Source organism: Danio rerio, chromosome 20, assembly GCF_052040795.2.
Source record: "Danio rerio strain M-AB ecotype USA chromosome 20, GRCz13ab, whole genome shotgun sequence".
NCBI classification, from domain to species: domain Eukaryota; kingdom Metazoa; phylum Chordata; class Actinopteri; order Cypriniformes; family Danionidae; genus Danio; species Danio rerio.
Window position 1 is genome coordinate 48,762,469 of NC_141040.1, and position 20,032 is coordinate 48,782,500.

Consider the following 20,032-nt stretch of genomic DNA (forward strand, 5'->3'; position numbering starts at 1 on the left):
TTACATGAGTTGCTTTTTGAACGTTACATTTACGATTCCCAGTTACAGCACATAGATCCATCAACGTCATGTTTCATAAATGTTCCAGAATGAAAGTAAAAGTGCCAAACTGCAGTTAAAGTGGACTAATTAAAAATAAAACACCCGAAATTACACGAAACGCAGAAGGCGCGGTGACATAATGATATTAATTGAATTATGTGCTAGAACATGGAAAGCGGAATCATGAAAGGAACATTCAAAACACAACTCATGTGAACACCCTAATCTTAGTATTGTCTTAGATTAAGGCAAATAATTTGATTACTGATGTCCATGTAAACGTAGTCAATGATCGTCCATTCCGCACCTTTAAGTTGATTTCATGAGCCCTCAAATTTCATAAGTTTGACGTGTTTCCCCCCTTACATGCATCTTTTGTGAAGCATCTGCTGCATGTTGGTGTGTTAGAATCCCTGCTCGTAAAATATAGCCATACTTTATAATGCTTAGTTTAAGCAAATTGCATGAGATCATGCGTGTTGTTGAAGGGAGTCGCTCACCACTGCGCGCTTTGCCTTCTATAAGCAGCAAGAACAAACGCCTGACATCGCTGATGGTGTCCGCATCCCTCAAAGTTGTTTAGAAATAAATATTTAGAAATGGTGTGACACAACACTTACTTATGTGTGCCGTTAATGCACCCCTTGATGCTTCTTATGTTCTTGTCGCAGCACCAGTGGCATCGGAATTAGGCACCGAAATTCATAAGCTGATTTGGTCCGGTGCATACTGGTTACCAGATTTCGGTACCCAACCCTAGTCTTTAGATCGCTGTTGATTATTACAATAACACAATGCTGCTGCAAACATAATATATGTGTAATCCATGTCTCAGATCTTAACACAGGTGGAGCTAGGGTGGAGGAGGGTCTTCAATAAACGCACTGCACATGCTAGCATTTCCTGCATCATAATAATGTAGGAGCAGATTAGGAGGCCTGTAGGAGACCTATCAGCTTGCATGTGCATATACTGTACAGTTGAAGTCAAAATTATTCGCCCTCTTGTGATTTTTTTTCTTTTTAAATATTTCCCAAAAAAAATTTGACAGAGTAAGATATTTTTCACAGTATGTCTGATAATATTTTCTCTTCTGGAGAAAGTCTTATTTGTTTTATTTTGGCTAAAATAAAAGCAGTTTTTTGGTTTTTTAAATACCATTTTAAGGTCAATATTATTAGACTCTTAAGTAATATTTTGTTTTCACTTGTCTACAATTGTTATACAATGATTTGCCTAATTACTCTTACTTGCCTTATTAACCTAGGCATTTAAATGTCACTTTAAGCTGTATAAAGTGTCTTGAAAAATATCTAGTCAAATATTATTTACTGTCATCACGGCAAAGATAAAGTAAATCAGTTATTAGAAATGAGTTATTAAAACAATTATGTTTAGAAATGTTTTGAAAAAAATCTTCTCACCATTAAACATAAATTGGTGAAAAAAATAAACAGGGGGGGCTAATAATTCTGACTTTAACTGTAGTTTGATGACTGATTTTTATATTTATTTTTGCATTAACAGCTCACAGACTCTGTTAAACTTGTTAATAAAAATCACATCAGGTCTGAAAAGAAAGAGCTGACCAAAAAACAAAACAAAAACAAAGTCACATTAACTTCAGAAATTCCTGACATTCAACCCACAGGCCAGGAAATCATTCATATGGTTGGCATTAAACATAAACATATTCCCAACATTCTGTGCAACCATAAACAATATGTGGAAATGAGGAGGAAGATTCTGAGGTTAATATGAAACAGCAGTCAGGTTTATATTATACAATAATAAAGATTGACCAAAGTTAGACCAAAGTGCATTGCTGAATGACAATGAATCAACTTAAAGTGTCCAGTAATAATAATTCACAGGTTTCCCACATGTTCATGAACACCAAATTTAAGGACTTTTTAAATCACTAATAATTTTAAATCCTGCACACTTCCTGACAAAAGTCTTGTCGTCGATCCCAGTTGGAAGAGCAACAAATAATAACTTGACTTCTAGTTGATCAATTGGAAAAGTGGCAGAAGGTAGATTTTGCTGATGAATCATCTGTTGAACTGCATCCTAATCATCACATATACTGCAGAAGACCTACTGGAACCCGCATGGACCCAAGATTTTCATAGAAATCAGTCAAGTTTGGTGAAGGAAAAATCATGGCTTGGGGTTACGTTCAATATGGGCGTGCGAGAGATCTGCAGAGTGGATGGCAACATCAACAGCCTGAGGTATCAAGACATTTGTGCTGCCCATTACATTACAAACCACAGAAGATACTTCAGCCTCCACATCAAAATTCCTGAAAGCAAAAAATGTCAAGGTGCTCCAGGATTGGCCAGCCCAGCCACCAGCCATGAATATTGTTAAGCATGTCTGGGATAAGAAGGAGGAGGCATTGAAGATAAATCCAAAGAATCTTGATGAACTCTGGGAGTCCTGCAAGAACGCTTTCTTTGTCATTCCAGATGACTTTGTTAATCAGTTATTTGAGTCGTTGCAGAGATGTATGGATGCAGTCCTCCAAGCTCATGGGAGTCATACACTATATTAATTCTTTTTCCACTGCACCATGACTTTATATTCTATACTGTACATTATTTCTGTTGAGTGACAAATAATTTCTGTTAAGTAATTAAATCATTAAAAATCAAGGCATGATCATATTTTATTTTGGTAAAATAAGCGTAATCTAGAGGCCTTTGCCTTTCATAAGCCACTTCTGATCCCAAATGATCAACTAGAAGTTATTATTATTTGTTGTTCCTTAAACTTAGATAGGCGACAAGACTGTGCAAAACATACACAACTAGGTGAATTCAACACTAATATTCAAATGCAGTTTCTGAAATATTGATCAAATGAATTATTTGTCTTGTATTTAAGATTTAATTTAAGATTTGTTCAGTTACTGAAAGCACCTGTTTGTTTTTACGTACTTTCCAGACCTTAAATTCATATGCATGAAGTTCAAGTACTTTCTAGAAGCGTGGGAACCCTGAATTCAGCACAAAATGAAAATTTTATCATATTTTACTTATTCGGTTCCAAACCTGTTTGAGTTTTTTATGTGCTGAACACCATCATACATTGCTATCTGTAATATTGCCATATCATTCTGCAACTCAAGTCTTACTCACTGAAGCTAAGCAGGGCTGAGCCTGGTCAGTACCTGAGTGGGAGACCACATGGGAAAACTAGGTTGCTGTTGGAAGTGGTGTTAGTGAGGCCAGCAGGGGGCACTCAACCTGCAGTCCGTGTGAGTCCTAATGCCCCAGAGTAGTGAAGGGGACACTGTATTGTCAGTGAGCGCCGTCTTTCTGATGAGACGTTAAACAGAGGACCAGACTCTTTGTGGTCATTAAAAATCCCATGGCACTTCTCGGAAAAGAGTAGGGGTGTAACCCCGGTGTCCTGGCCAAAGTCCCTCAATCGGCCCTTACTGGTCATGGCCTACCAATCATCCCCATTCACCGAATTGGCTCCATCACTGTCTCTCAACTTCACCAGTAGCTAGTGTGTGGGAAGTGTGCTGGCGCTGTTGTCCTGTGGCTGCTGTCGGATCATCCAAGTGGATGCTGCACACTGTTGGTGATTTGGAGAGACCCCCCTCATGATTGTGAAGTGTTTTGGGTGTGTGGCCTTACACAATAAATGCACTATATAAATACACATTACATTACATCCATAATTGGAACAAAAAAATACAATGGAGGTCAATTGTTTTAAAATATCTTCTTTTTTTGTTCCACAGAAATGTAAACTTTTGGGAGAACTGTCAATTTAAAGTGGATTCTCGCCCCCCCCCAAAAAAACAAAAAACAATATGGGATTATAATTGCAATTGATCAGCTCAGTGTGCATGTAAACGTTTTAAACTGTTTGAAATGAGAAAAGGAGTCAGTATGACTTCAGTAGGTTTATTGCAAGCAGAGGTCTTTATATCAGAGTCTCTGTCACAGGCAAAGTGCATAAAACATTTGACATGTAGAACTTAACAGTGCACATTAAGACATACCAGCAATGATGATCAAACACAACTCTATTAAGCTTATGATCTGACTTCTGCATTGATCGATACATGTAAACGTGTATAATAGTGAAGGTTAAAGACTTGGCTTTCGAGTACTGCATTGCATTAGAAAAGGCCAACATATCTGGTTGTAAAAGAACATGTCGGAAAAAACAAACAAACTTGAAAATGAGAAGAAACAATTCATCCAAATTTGAAAATACTGCCATTTATTAATCACACATATCATATTTTCAGAGATATTGCAGCCTTACATCTACACCAAGGCAACACTAATACACCCAAAAAAATGCCGGACTCAAAAACTGACTTCTGCTATATTATATTTTCCAATATTGGTTGAACTATTTCTCATATATTTGTGAGAGATGACCCTTAAGATCCCTTTAAGGTCTTAAAGATGTCCAAATGACCCACTTCTCCAAAATCAAACAAACAAATAATAAATAAATAAATAAATAAATAAAGAGCGTGCATATGTAAAATACTGGCCTTTATGAAGCTTAAAGGATCACTCCACATTTTATTTGAAAATAGGCTCATTTTACAATTCCTTTGGAGTTCAGCATGGTTGCAGCAGGCACAATGATATTTTGGCTGACTAAAGTAAATATGTTCTGAAGTCTGCACTGTTGCAAGGCACTCCCTCTGTGCAAGCATGTCATCACGTTGGATTATGTTGACGAAGGTTAGCTTATTTTATGGTGCTGCGTAATATTGCGACCTGCTGCAGCAATGGTACTGCAGATTTGTTCCTTGGTAATTTCGCTAAGCTTTCAACCAAATTCAACCAATTGCTTTGCATAATGATTTACTGCTTTGAAGCATTAGAAACAGGGTCAAACTCATGTGAATTCAACAAAATTCAATTAGAATTGACTTTTTCAAACATTGTGAACTTGAAAGTATAAACTATAAATGTGCTTATTCTAGCATCTAATATAATCTTAAGTGTCTGCATAATTTTTAATAGATTTTCTAGACTTACACATTGTTTGTTTCATGGTGGGCTCAAAAAGGGACCATTAACTATTATTAACTAATTAAATATTATAATAAATTAACTAATATTAATCCTTTTCACAATGTTTTTACAAATGTCTCAATTTAAACATCTGCAAACTCGGAAAACTGATTCAAGATCAGGTAAAAACTAGGAAGCATCTTTAGTGATTCGCCACTGAGGGGGTGATCTGAATGAAGCCATGTGATTCATGTGGATCGTAGGGTATTTATTCCCAAGTGGAGAACTATTGAATCATCGAAATGAATAATGGTAATGAGGTAACAAAACCGTTTACCGAGATCCCGTGATCTTGCCGATTTGATACATATTCCGAAAACCACTGATACTAAACAAAAGATTCATAAAGGTTTCGAGGCTTCATGAATCAGTACTTCGAAAATAGCCATGACTATCGGAATGAGAGTATAGTTCCTAACCATAGCGACCTAGAAAACAGCAACTTTTTATTTCCTGTTGATGTTCGCGCACGGTGCAACTCGAGAAGAGTCAAGCTTTAAATAAGAAAAGTATCAAAACATTTAAACAAAAGATGCTAATGGTCTAATCCGATTCAATGAATTATGCTAAGCTAAGCTAAGCTTAAATTGCTGCCTCCGGACCACCGGATTCATAAAGGTTACGAAATTTCATGAAGCAGTGCTTCAAAACAGCCATCACTACCGGAATGAGAGTGTAGTTTCTAACCATATCAACCTAAGAAATAGCAACTTCTCATTTTCTGTTGGTCTTCGTACACGATTTAACTAGAGAAGAGTCAAGTTTTAAATAGGAAAAGTATCAAAGCGTTTATTTTTTAGCAAGATGCTAATGGTCTAATCTGATTCAATAAATTATGCTAAGCTAATCTAAAAGTGCTGCCTCCAGACCACTGATACGAAACAAAAGATCCATAAAGGTTTCGAAGCTTCATGAAGCAGCGCATCGAAAACAGCCATCACTACCGGAATGAGAGTATAGTTCAGAACCATAGCAACCTAGAAAATAGCAACTTTTCACTTTGTTGATCTTCGTACACGATGAAACTAGAGAAGAGTCAAGTTTTAAATAGGAAAAGTATCAAAGCGTTTATTTTTTTAGCAAGATGCTAATGGTCTAATCTGATTCAATGAATTATGCTAAGCTAAACTAAAAGTGCTCCCTCCAGATCATTGAAATGAAGCAAAAGATTCATAAGGTTTCAAAGCTTCATAAAGCAGTGCTTCAAAAACAGCCATCACTACCGGAATGAGAGTGTAGTTCCTAACCATATCGACCTAGAAAATAGCAACTTTTCATTTTCTGTTGATGCTAGTACACGATGAAACTAGAGAGGAGTCAAGCTTTAAATAGGAAAATAGTCAAGCGTCTTATCTTTTTGAGCAAGATGCTAATGGTCTAATCCAATTCAAAGCATTTTGCTAAGCTAAAAGTGCTTCCTCCAGACCCGGAGATCAGCTGAGTGGATTCAGAAATGGTAAAAAATCAACTGTTTAACTATTAAGAGATATGTAAAATGAGCCTATTTTTTATGGAAAGTGGAGTGTTCCTTTAAAAGAGAAGGATTCATGAAAAGTTACCCACACATGGGGCAAAACCAATAGATTTGAGTCTCTGTTTAAAGAAGGAACAGTCAGGAGTGCCCAAATGGAGCATGTGTGTTAACAGGCCTCTGAACGATGACAGCGTTTGCCAAGTCGGCTTCCTCCAAACTCTGAGCCTCGTCTGTCAGCTCTCTGAACGGCAGCGATGTGGTCAGGATGAACGGAGTGTCCGTGATCTGAGCCTGCTCCACAAAACGCTGCACATCGCTGATCCTGGATGAATTACAAAAAGCACAGCATCAGTACATCTTCTCTTTACAGCTGCATCTTAGCATTCATGTTCAAGTCAGAGCCATGCGATCCTTATATGTTGTGACGCACATGTTTAATCCAGTGTAATCTGATTTGATCTGCCGCAAAGTTGCAGCTTACGATTCTTCCATTTTACCTTGCGAAGCTCATATTACATAAATGATGAAGGAGAATTATGTAAGAGCTTTTAGAGTAGGATTTCAGTGTTACAGCATCACGCTGGGGTGGATTTTTGAGAACGTACACATAATCGTGTCAGTGGTCTGTAACCTTAGCTGGGTCCAGTTTATGAAAGCACATTACACTTTATAAAATAGACATTAAATATAGAGCAATATTAAAAGCTTTTTTGAAGTTGATAGATGGTGGTGCAAGGCTTTAGTCTAAAGAATTTAATAATACAAAACATTCACGTAAAAATATGAAAGCTTTCTTAATGAATCCACAAAATAGAAACAAAATACATTTTGAATGGATTTTATAATTAATTATGCAAAATGTTAAAATTAATTATTAAAAAAACGGCAATATTATAATAATAAAAATCATTTATAAATATATTATTAATATTTCATTGTCATGTAAATATTTGTATTATATATTACAAAGAACATATTGTGTAATATATAACAAAATATATTTGTAATATATTTTGATTATTATCGTTTTAGTTTTTACTATTAAATTCCTATATTAATTTGTTTTTATTCTTATATACATAGATTTACATACAGATTTTATGCTTTTGCAATAGTTACATACATTGCCTGATCAAAAACACAGATAAATGTATTCAAAATTAAAATCATACAAATAAAACATTAAAAATAATACTATATAGTAAATAATTAATTATATAATAATATATATTAAATAATTCCCTTACTAAAAATACTAGTAAATAATTATACAATGCAATACATTACTTAAAGGGCACCTATTTTACCCATTTTTCCAGATTTAATATAATAAAAAAGTATTTTAATGTCTCTAGAATGTATCTGTAAAGTTTTAGCTCAAAATAACCGTCACATTATTTATTAGACCTTTTAGAACATTGGATTTTCTGCTTTGAACATTAGGTAGCTGTGTTTGTTGCCTGTGCCTTTAATCCTAGTTTTATGACATCCACTATTCCCACATGCCTGTCAGAGTGTGCCTCAATCTCCGCCTTGGCTGCATCAGATAAACAGCACAGTGACAGACATGAAGGAAGAAGATCTCACGTAGCGTTTGTGAGAAATACTACAGTAAGAACTTTACCAATGATTATTTGATGTATTTGTTGTGGAGTTAATTCAAGCCTTTCTGCAACAATGAGTCACACACAATGTGATTACAAAGCGCGAACACAAGCATGCACACGCACACGCACACACACACACACACACACACACACACACACACACACACACACACACACACACACACACACACACACACACACACACACACACACGCGTTTAACTTTACACTGTTTTTCCACGCAAATGTGACAGGACACAAGGCATGGGCCGGTATAAGTTTGTGACTGTATAATAAACTTGGACAAAAATATCACAGTTCCATGGTATCAAGGTTCCATGGTATCCAAGTATTGTGATTACAGCTCTAAAAGTTCCTTATAAACGTCTTGGTAAAAAAAAAAAAAAAAAAAAAAAAAAAAAAAAAAAAAACATTTTCCCCCCATTAAACACAATATACAGCATTTCATTTTACATTTCTCAATTTACAATTCACATTTATAATATTTTGGAACAGTAAACAGGTTAAATAATTAAAATAAAGCATTGACTTCAGCTAGCTTAATTAGTTTAAAAAACAAATTTCTTTACAGCATATAAAAAATACATTATAAACCTTTATATATACCTTAGGAACGATATAACAGAAAATTTGTACGATTTTAAAACCTTGACTTTTTCAAACCACAGTAAAACTAAAAATTGGTTATTGTCCCATACCTACAGGACACACATTAATATCCACTGCTGTATGGACATCAGTTAAGTTGATGTACAAAATAAACCTCATTTAACATCCACAAATCGGCATTGAAGGGTCTTTTTTTATAATTGTACTGACATGCAGCTGTAGTAATGTAAAGACGGTAAAATCGATAAAATTCATAACAAATATGCACGGTTTTAAAAATGTTTTAAACTTGTAAAACTCATTCTTGATCCCATTTGATGATGATTGATGATCACAGAACGCTGAACTTTGATATATGATTATACATGTTACTACAGAGACATGTCAGACATGACAGCGTACATGTACATGAGTGTAGGCTGTCAATCAATTCAGTGGGCGGGGAAACTGCCCTCCTACATAAAGTTGCAGTGGGCCTCAAAATGGGAGGGATTTGCATACTATTTTAATGTCAGGAAAAAAGAGACTTATAGTCTTTATACGACCCCAATATGACTATGCCTACATGCAGTTCTGTCCAAACAGCTTACAAAAGATGATTTTCATCATAGGTGCCCTTTAAGTATTTAAAGTATTTTTTTATTAAATAAAAAAAATAATAAAAAAGGTCACATTAAAAGTTTGCACTCAATTTAATTTATTAAATCAGTGCTATAGAAAGGGTGTAATATTTTTTATTTAATTTTTCTTTAGAGACTAAATACGACCAAGATGTTTGTTTGTGTTAAATTCACCAACCATACAATATATTTACTAAATCATTATTATATTCCTTTATTCATTTGTTTTTATTCTTATAAACACAGATTTTTTGTTTTTGCAGAAGTCACATACATTGCCTTACTAAATTTCCTCATCAAATCACAAGTAAATAGAAACTGTGTAATGTTTTTTCTTCAATTTTTCTTTAGGGATGAAACATGACCAAGACGTGATTCAACAACAATACGATATCATATACTCACCGATGGCACAGATTAAACCTCTGCACCAGTCGCCGACCGTCTGCCAGCCAGATCTGCAGGGAGGTCACTGGGAGATCTTCATTCAGCTCCACGGCTGGGACAGGAGGACCAGAACAGTCCTCGTGTATCGACCGCGACCTGGCCACCACTCGCGGAGCCACACTGTGTACCACAAATCACTTTAACTTCATTTCTAAATACTCCACAGAGTAAAGCACTGCATTTATTATAATCTCATGTGATTATATACACGATTAGAGGCTCAAATAGCTAACACTAACATCAGAACGTTTACAGTCAAAACATCACCGAGTGGAAGAGTTCAGAGGACATCTAGTGGATGATTTGGGGATTTATTAAAGGGATAGTTCCCTCCAAAAATGAAAATTCTATAATTCTTTACTCATTCTGTGCTTGTTTCAAACCTGTTTGAGATTCTTTCTTCTGTTGAACACTGGAGAAAATAGTTTGAAGAAAGCTGGAAACCTGTAATCATTGAGTTCCAATTGTTTTTCTTACTATGGAAGTCAATGGTTACAGGTTTACAGCTTTCTTCAAAATATCTTCTTAAGTGTTCAACAAAACAGAAGAAAGAAACGTAAAATGGTGTAAAATAACCTGAGGCAGAGTAAATCATGAGTAAACTTTATTTTTTAGGGGAACTATGCCTTTAAGAGTAGATGACTAAAAACTTAATTAGTTTTTATAGTTTATTAAAGGGACAGTTCACCCAAAAATAAAAATATACTCACGTTTACTCTCCCTCAAGTGGTCATAAACCTTTTCCAGTTTTTTGAACATTAAAGAAGATATTTTGTAGGAAGCTAAAAAAGCTGTAACCATTGACTTCAATAGTAGGAAAAATATAATGCAAATCAATGGTTACAGGTTTTCAGCTTCAAAATATCTTTTGTGCTCAATAGAAAAAAAGAAAAAAGAAACTCAAAAAGGTTTAAAACCACTTAAGGCATAGTAAATAGTGAGTAAACTTTCATTTTTGGGTGAACTATCCCTTTAAGACACAGGTGTCAAACTCAGTTCCTGGAGGGCCGCAGGTCTGCACAGTTTAGTTCCAACCCTAAACTAATTGAGTCCTTCAGGCTTGCTTTAAAACCTACAGGTAAGTGTGTTGAAGCAAGGTTCGACTAAACTGCAGGGCTGCTGCCCTCCAGAAACTGAGTTTGACAACTCTGCTTTAAGACTAGATAACTAAAAACTCACCATCTTTAGTTTTTATGCTTTTTTAAAGGGGCAGTCCACCCAATAAATACAAATTTACGCACGGTTTTCTATCCCTGAAGTGTTTATAAACCTTTTACAGTATCTTTCTTCTGTTGAACACTTAAGATATTCTGAAGAATGCTAAAACCCATTAACTTACGTTTTTTTTTCCTACCATGAAAGTCTATGGTTACAGGTTTTCGGTTTTCAAAAAATCTTTTTTGGTGTTCAACAGAAGAAAGAAAGAAAGTCAAAAAGGTTTGAAATCACTTGAGAGAGAGAGAGAGAGAGTAAATAGTGAATAAACTTTCATTTTTGGGTGAACTCTTCCTTTAAGTCTAGATGACTAAAAACTTACCGTCTTTATTTTTTATACTTTATTAAAGAGACAGTTCACCCCCTGAAAAAAAAAAAAATACTAACGGTTTACTTTCCCTCAAATCTTTTCCACTTTCTACTGTTGAACACTAAAAAAAAAGTTTGATGAAAGCTGAAAACCTGTAACCATTGACTAGTAGGAAAAACAAATACTGTATATGGAAGTTACAGGTTTTTAGCTTTCTTCAAAATAACTTTTTTTGTGGTCAACAGAAGAAAGAAAGTCAAAAGGTTTGAAACTACCTATCCCTTTAAGACTAGAGTACAAAACACTTACCATCTTTAATTTTATTAAAGGGACAGTTCACCCAAAAAAGTGAAGTTCTGTCATCATTTACTCATTCTCCATTTGTTCCAAACCTGTTTGAGTTCCTTTCTTCCGTTGAACACTTCAAAAATTAAAACAAAAGCTAGAAACCTGTAACTATTGACTTTTATAGTAGGAAAAACAAGTATATGGAAGTCAATGGTTACAGGTTTGAAACTGCCTGAGGGAGAGTAAATAGTGAGTAAACTTTCATTTTTGGGTGAACTATCGCTTTAGGACTAAATGATAAAAAACTTACCATCTTTCATTTTTATACTTTATTAAAAGGACAGTTCAACCACCCAAAAATGAAAATTGTCATCATTTACTCATTCTCCATTTGTTCCAAACCTGTTTGAGTTTCTTTCTGCCATTGAACACTTAAGAAGATATTTTTTAGAAGGCTAGAAAACTGTAAACATTAACTTCCATTTGTTTTTCCTACTATGGAAGTCAATGGTTACAGGTTTTCAGCTTTCTTTATAATATCTTCTTTAGTGTTTAGGTTTGAAACCACTTGAGAGACAGTAAATAGTGAGTAAACATTCATTATTAGGTTAACTATCCCTTTAGGACTAAATGACTAAAAACTGTGCATGTCCAATTTTTATAGTTTATTAAAGGGACAGTCCACCCCCCAAAAATAAAAATTACTCAGTTCACTCTCCCTCAAGTGTTTAGAACACTTTTAAAATTTCTTTCTTCTGTTGAACACAAAAGAAGATAGCTTAAAGAAAGCTGAAAACCTGTAACCTTTGACTAGTAGAAAAAACAAATATATGAAAGTCAATGGTTACAGGTTTTCAGCTTTCTTCAAGCCATCATCTTTTGTGATCAACATAAAAATAATCTCAAAAAGGTTTGAAACCACTTGAGGGAAAGTAAATAGGGAGTATTTTTTGGTGAACTATCCCTTTAAGACTAAATTACTAAAACTTACAATTATTTGTATGCTTATTTAAAAAGGACAGTTCACCCAAAAATAAAAATGCAGTTTACTTTCCCATAAGTGTTTATAAACCTTTACGAGTTTCTTTCTACTGTTGAACAGTAAAGAAGATATTTTGTAGAAAGCTAAAAACCTGTAACCATTTACTTGCATAGACAAATATAAATGGTAAACAAATATATGGATATATATAATATAAAATATAATATATAATATAAACAAATATATGGACGCCAATGGTTACAGGTTTTCAGCTTTCTTCAAATTATCTTCTTTTGTGTTTAACAGAAAATAGAAACTCAAACAGGCTTGGAACAAGAAGGGAGAGTAAATGATGAAAGTATTTTCAGTTTTGAGTGAACTATCCCTTCAATAGCTTTTAGTACAGCTAGCATCACTTTCCTCCAGGTAATAGACTCAAACGTACCTCCCCAATCTGTAACCTCGGCCTGTAAATGGGTGAAAAATCTTTTTCTTCGGGACATAAACTTCATCCTTCATGTCCTCCACATTGACTTCTAGTTCCTCATCTTCAGCTCTTCCTTCAAGCTCCAGAGGCAGCTCACTTTATAAAGAGGATGTTTTAAGGTTAGTATAAAACTAAAAGCACATCAATTAGAAAACAAACTATTTTTCATATGATTTTAAAAAGCACAAAACATACAAAGGCTGTGTCCGAAAGATCTGAAATGCTTCCTTCTACGGCAGCATTTCAAGGCGGGAAGAAATCAAGGCACTTCCAAATCTAAATTCTGCTTCACTTCTTGTCTCAGGAGGTACTATGCTATGATCAAATTCTGAAGGCAGCATAAATATGTCCTTTGCTCCCTTCAACATCCCACAGTCCTGTGCAATCCATTACTGACAGTCAAAATAAAGATGGCATCTCGAAGTTTAAATGAACATTTTCGACTTTTGATGGTATTTCTAGTGTTGAGTTGGTATTGTAGTAAGCAGATATTCCCTTAAAAATCACTAAAGCTCTTTCTGTTTTGTTGTACATGCTTAAATCATTATGTCTAAAGTCAGAAATCTAAAGTCTGAGAGGTGCTTTAATGCTCAAACAGTGCATCCATAGTCAATGTAAAAAATTGCTGTCAAATTTACAGTATTACTGGAGTTTTCGTTGCCAGTAATGCTGTCAAGTTTACTAGTGCACTGAACATAAGCAATTAGAAATGTGCTGTAAAACTGAAGCAGTTTTATAGTTTTTACAACCATAATTGCCAGTAATACTGTAAATTTTACAGCATTTTTTTTAAAGTGTAGTGAAGCAACAAGTCTTATCTAAGCTTTCGGACGCAGCCAATCAGTAGTGAAAAAATGAATCCTATGATGTTGCCATGTTGACGAAAACATTACCCCTTTTTAATGGCCTCCAAGAACTCTTGGTTTTCCTCTTGGGTGTAACTGCGTAAGTCTTCGTCATTTAGCGTGAAGCCATTTTTCCACAGTCTCACCACAATCTCAACCTGCAAATATCAACCATAAAACAGCATAAGAATGCACTTGAAAATGCATTCATTTGTCCATCTAATTATTAAATTAACATTGAAAATTCATTTATTTATTTTTCTTCCGCTTATTTATCAGTGGTCACCACAGTGTAATGAACTGCCAACTATTCCAGCATATGTTTTACGCAGCGGATGCCCTTCCAGCCACAATCCAGTCCTGGGGTCTGTTCTTGGTAGGTGGATTACTCAGTTAGCTGGATTTGGATATCGACATGATCCATGAACTCATCGAAGACTTGTCATAGCAACAGTTCTGGTAGCTCAAACCTCACCTTAGCTTACCCAGGTGTGCCTGATAGGGGTGGGAACTAAACTTTGCAGGACACCGGCCCTGCAGGACCGAGTTTGGACATGCCTGCTTAAAACCATTAATATATTTTAAGTTTAGTGAACCATCCCTTTAACTCAACATACCGCATACATTTTAGGTCACCTCTTGTACAAGATGTCTCAGTGATTTGTCTCACCTTTTTACCACTACTGGCAACACTGCTGATCTTCTCCACCTCATCGAGCAAGTCCTCTACGGAGAAACTGGATCTAATAGGGCTTGCCTCTTCATCCTCCTCCTCCTCCTCCTCCTCCTCCTCATTTTGTGCACCTTCACACCTGAAGGCTCATGAAGGCAGCAAAGTGTGATTCCTTTTACATTACTCCAATGCTAAATATACAATAATGGAAGAAATGACACACTCATGATACAATTTCCAGGCACAGAGCTGCGAACGGCGGCCTTACCATGTGTCATCTTCATGCCTTTCTCTTGAATCAATATTTTTCATCATAACGTCTTCTGTTGTCCATCTTGCAACACAGACATATGTGGGCATATATAAGTTATAAGGGCTGGTGCAAGCCAATGTAACCACTGCATCAGTGTTTCTTAAATAATACATGGAGCAGGACTTTCTTTGTGTGACTGACAAGTGCAGTGAGATCTGAAATTCTCAAAACATCGATCTGCTTTCAGGCCTCTACAGTAAATCTAATAGAGTTATATTAAATTACTAATATTACTCTAAATATCAAATGTATTTAAAGCGAGGGTTCACCAAAAAGATAAATTTACACGCCATTTACTCACAGTTAAGCGGTGAACTTTTAAGAGTGTCCTTTTTCTGTTTGAACACAAAAGGAGATGTTTTGAAAAATGTTATAAATCTGTAACCATTGACTTCAATAGTGGGAAAAACAAATACTATGGAAATCAATGGTTGCATTTTTCATAATAACTTATTTTGTGTTCAACAGAACAAAGAAAGTTTGTGACAACAAATGAAGGTTGAGTAAATGATGACAAAAATTTTAATTTTGGTTGAACTATCTATTTAATCAATGTATAGTTCTCCGAATATTGAATTGTTTTACTTAAAATGTACACTATTAAAAAGAATAAACATTGATATATCCCATAAAATAAACAATATATTTTAGAAAGCGTAGATATTTTGGACATGTGCCATAAAAAGTACCATCATGCATATTATGTGTACAAAGATATTTTATCAGTGTTACACTACTTGACAAAAGTGTTGATCCCAGTTGTAAGAGCAGCAAATAATAACTTGACTTCTAGTTGATCAGTTGGAAAAGTGGCAGAAGGTCTTTTTTTATGTATCATCTGTTGATCTGCATCCCAATCCTCATAAACACTGCAGAAGACCTACTGGAACCTGCATGGACCCAAGATTCTCTTAGAAATCAGTCAAGTTTGGTAAAGGAAAAAAATCATGGTTTGGGGTTAATTCAGTATGGGGGGTGCGAGAGATCTGCAGAGTGGACGGCAACATCAACAGCCTGAGGTATCAAGACATTTGTGCTGCCCATTACATTACAAGGCACAGGAGAGGGCAAATTCTTCAGCAGGATAGCGCTCCTTCTCATACTTCAGCTTCCACATCAAAGTTCCAGAAAGCAAAGAAGGTCAATGTGCTACAAGATTGGCCAGCTCAGTCACCAAACCTGAACATTATTGAGCATATCTGGGGTATGATGGAGAAGGCATTGAAGATAAATCCAAAGAATCTTGATGAACACTGGGAGTCCTGCAAGAACCCTTTCTTTGCCATTCCAGACAACTTTAATAAGTTATTTGAGTCATTGCAGAGATGTATGGATGCAGTCATCCAAACTCATGGAGTCAAACACAATATTAATTATTTTCCCACTGCACCAAGACTTTATATTCTATACTGTACATTATTTCTAAGTGACAGACTTTAGTCTAAGCAAAGTCAGACCTTACTGTCCTAACTAAATAACTAAAATCAAGGCATGACCATATTTTATTTTGGTAAAATAAGTGTAATCTAGAGGCCTTTGCTTTTCATATAAGCCACTTCTGATACCAAATGATCAAATAGGAATCAAGTTATTATTTGTTGCTCCTAAAGCTTGGATAGGCGACAAGACTTTTGTCAGGTAGTGCACAGTTAATGATCAATACTTAACAGAGATGAACAGTTTGTTACTGAACGGTGACGTCAAGACGCACTGACAATACATGACGCTATCATGTGTTATAATAATCTCGGGTTATTTAAGCGACTGTTTAAATGTCCGGCTGTGATGGCAACAACATGCAAGCTTTAAGCTTTCTATTCATAGCCAGTGAAACAAACAGGTCAAAAGCAGCATATTAAATGAAAGCAGTGCGCCAAAATTACGTAAGAACAGTGTGGAGAGACCACGCAAGCGCACTGCGATCCGTTATGACAACAAACAAGCTCTAAACACATCGCCTCTGATTAGCAGACTAACAATTATGATGATAGAAACATTGATGGTTACCAGTGTAAGGCTTCAAATGTGTCGTAAAACTGTCCTTTCAGCTCGTAAGTTTCTCTCGTTTGTCATGCCGCTCCTTACACAGCAGCAGTCCACCATTCTTATGACGTCTCCGTCGGACGACGTAACGTTGGCGCGTACGTCGCTATGACTTCATCCGAGATCAAAATAATATACTTAAATGTTTTATTTGCTTCTCGTTTTAATTATTAGGAGTTTATTTACTGCATGCGTGTTAATAAATGTAAGCGCGTGTGTGTTTGTTTGTGTTGTGGAGAGTGACAGATGGTGACCGCAGTAAGCAGTGCAGAATCAAAGTAACCAACACTGTGTGCAGATTAAAGCTGCCGAAGCGATTATTAATACCACACATAACCTGACCCTAGTGTCCAACATATATCAGGCCTGCTGGCAATAAAGTCATCTTCGAAAATGATTTTTAATAGCTATAAAAGGCTTTTTAAACAGCCAAGAACGTGAGCAGCTAGCCAATCACAAAAGTTTGATGAAGCTCTCTGCCAATGGCGTGAGTTTGGGGCGGAGCTGTAACCTTTTTAGCAATGATCATTATTGTTGTAGTTCCGTTTGTTGCCTCTAGTGTCCCTTTGTAGTTCCAATTTAGGGTACACTGTCGTCATAAAGGGATGGACATTAGCAACAAATACTCAGGTAGCCGTTGATACGATGCTCAATTGGTACTAACGGGCCCAAAGCGTGCCAAGGAAATATCCCCCACACCATTACACCACCAGCAGCAGCCTGAACAGTTGATACAAGGCAGGATGGATCCATGCTGTCATGTTGTTGATGCCAAATTCTGACCCTACCATCCGAATGTCGCAGCAGAAATCAAGACTTATCAGACCAGGCAACATTTTTCCAATCTTCTATTGTAGAATTTTGGTGAGCCTGTTTGAAATGTAGCCTCAGTTTCCTGTTCTTAACAGACAGGAGAGGCACCCGGTGTGTTCTTCTGCTGCTGTAGCCCATCCACCTCAAGGTTGGATGTGTTATGCGTTCAGAGATGCTCTTCTGCAGACCTCGGTTGTAAAGAGTGGTTATTCGAGTTACTGTTGCCTTTCTATCTGCTGGAACCAGTCTGGCCATTCTCCTCTGACTTCTGGCATCAACAAGGCATTTGTGCACACAGAACTCCCGCTCACTGGATATTTTCTCTTTTTTGGACCATTCTCTGTAAACCCTAGAGACGGTTGTGCGTGAAAATCCCAGTAGATCAGCAGTTTCTAAAATACTCAGACCAGCTCGTCTGGCACCAACAACCATGCCACGTTCAAAGTCACTTAAATCACCTTTCTTGCCCATTCTGGTGCTTGGTTTGAACTGCAGCATGATCATGTCTACATGCCTAAATGCATTGTGTTGCTGCAATGTGATTGGCTGAAATTTTCCTTAACGAGCAGTTGGACAGGTGTACCTAATAAAGTGGCCGGTTAGTGTAATTTGTCAAATCCAACACAACTTACTTATTCTTTTTTTTAATAATTATTTTTAGGGGTTTTCACCTTTAATGGATAGGATAGTAGAGATTATTGACAGGAAAGCATGGGGAGCAGAGAGAGGGGAAGGATTGGCATAGGCCCACGAGGCGGGAATCAAACTCGGGTCACCGTGAGCACCGGAGTGCATGTGTCAACACACTAACCACTACACCACTGGCACCGACACAACTTACTTATTCTGACATGTGCATATTAAAATATATGAAAAATAAAATATGTGAAAATAATAAGTAATCATACATAATTTTGTTGTATTTGATGACAGCAAAATACAAATGTTTTGAAGGATAGTGGCAAAGATTTAAAACCTACAAATATTGTTTTGGTGCTGCAATGTGATGCTTAAAATTGAGGTTTTATATTCACACATTCAAACTTTCTCTTCAATAATATAGTTTCAGTAAAGTAGTGTTTGCAAATTCAAAATATTGAAAGCATTGCAGCCAATGACAGTCAAAGACCAGGATTGTTCACAGTCAGTTAAACAGAGCTAATGTTGTTTTGAAGTTACATGTGATTTCAGGCTGAATATTCAAAGTACTATGGTAAACAATTCAGGGAGTGTGTAAAAAAATGTCACTGAACCAATGTGCAAATTTAAAACCAACTTTACCTCAATGCTTAAATAGTCTTATCAATATATCCTTACATGATTCTTGTTTAAAATATGCCTGACAAATATTGGTATATGAACTATATTTTCGGTGAGGCAGTGGCGCAGTAGGTAGTGCTGTCGCCTCACAGCAATAACGTCGCTGGGTCGCTGGTTCGAACATCAGCTCAGTTGGCGTTTCTGTGTGGAGTTTGCATGTTCTCCCTACGTTCGCATGGGTTTCCTCCGGGTGCTCCGGTTTCCCCCACAGTCCAAAGACATGCGGTACAGGTGAATTGGGTAGGCTAAATTGTCTGTAGTGTATGAGTGTGTGTGTGGATGTTTCCCAGAGCTGGGTTGCAGCTGGAAGGGCATCCGCTGCGTAAAAACTTGCTGGATAAGTTGGCGGTTCATTCCGCTGTGGCGACCCCGGATTAATAAAGGGACTAAGCTGACAAGAAAATGAATGAATGAATGAATGAACTATATTTAGACTGAATGACATTTAAGTGGACGTCTTCTTTAAATGGTAGTAAAAATATATTACAGAACACATTGTAATATGTAAAACCTACTCAACTGAAATCTGTTTTGACAATTGTATTGTCTGTTGCTTGAAAATGATTTTCATATTTGTGACTGGCTGTCTGTAAAGTTGTTAACAAATTTTTTTCCCAATCAAAGATAATCACGTTTTATGTAGGATGTTTTATATAGTGCACTGCCATTTACTACCCCTCCTAAATGACATGTGATGATATCAGATCCAAACCATCTGGCTCATCCTGGTAATTAAAATAATGACTTGCTATTCTCTGCTAGACCTATTCAGACAACATTTTCTGCATTTCTTTCTGCATCTGAACACTTAACGAGAACAAAGGCGATAGTGTATGAGAAAAGCAAGTTTTGAATAAATGT

General features: G+C 36.2%; 1 protein-coding gene and 1 long non-coding RNA gene across 7 annotated transcripts in view; one reads left to right on the plus strand and one right to left on the minus strand.

Annotated features, from left to right (window-relative positions):
• Positions 1–11,385, plus strand: part of LOC147832326 (uncharacterized) — a 55,844-nt gene extending 44,459 nt beyond the window's left edge. Inside the window, exon 4 of the long non-coding RNA XR_015519080.1 lies at positions 9,787–11,385. This is a non-coding gene — a long non-coding RNA (uncharacterized LOC147832326). The remainder of the gene's footprint in view (positions 1–9,786) is intronic.
• Positions 3,955–17,120, minus strand: ubxn2a (UBX domain protein 2A). Of its 6 annotated transcripts, none has more exons than XM_087298946.1 (8): positions 17,003–17,120; positions 14,951–15,016; positions 14,680–14,821; positions 14,058–14,167; positions 13,123–13,260; positions 9,841–10,002; positions 6,716–6,901; positions 3,955–4,595 (listed from the first exon to the last, which is right to left on the minus strand). In XM_087298946.1, exons 2-7 carry the CDS (start codon positions 14,995–14,997, stop codon positions 6,718–6,720), a joined length of 783 nt encoding a protein of 260 aa, XP_087155072.1. In that variant the 5' UTR covers positions 14,998–15,016; positions 17,003–17,120; the 3' UTR covers positions 3,955–4,595; positions 6,716–6,717. The 6 variants fall into 6 exon arrangements, with proteins under 6 accessions (XP_087155072.1, XP_087155075.1, XP_087155071.1 ...); XM_087298949.1 differs by having other exon boundaries at positions 14,680–14,828; XM_087298945.1 differs by having other exon boundaries at positions 3,955–6,901.
• Between the last annotated feature and the right edge of the window lie 2,912 nt (positions 17,121–20,032).

Coding starts and splice junctions, on each gene's coding strand:
- ubxn2a (XM_087298944.1), bottom strand. CDS start 15,108: ATGTATTATTTAAGAAACACTGATGCAGTGGTTACATTGGCTTGCACC. Junction 10,003..13,122: donor CGAGGTTACAGATTGGGGAG/GTACGTTTGAGT, acceptor TGTGGTACACAG/TGTGGCTCCGCGAGTGGTGG. Junction 6,902..9,840: donor AGGTTTAATCTGTGCCATCG/GTGAGTATATGA, acceptor TAATTCATCCAG/GATCAGCGATGTGCAGCGTT.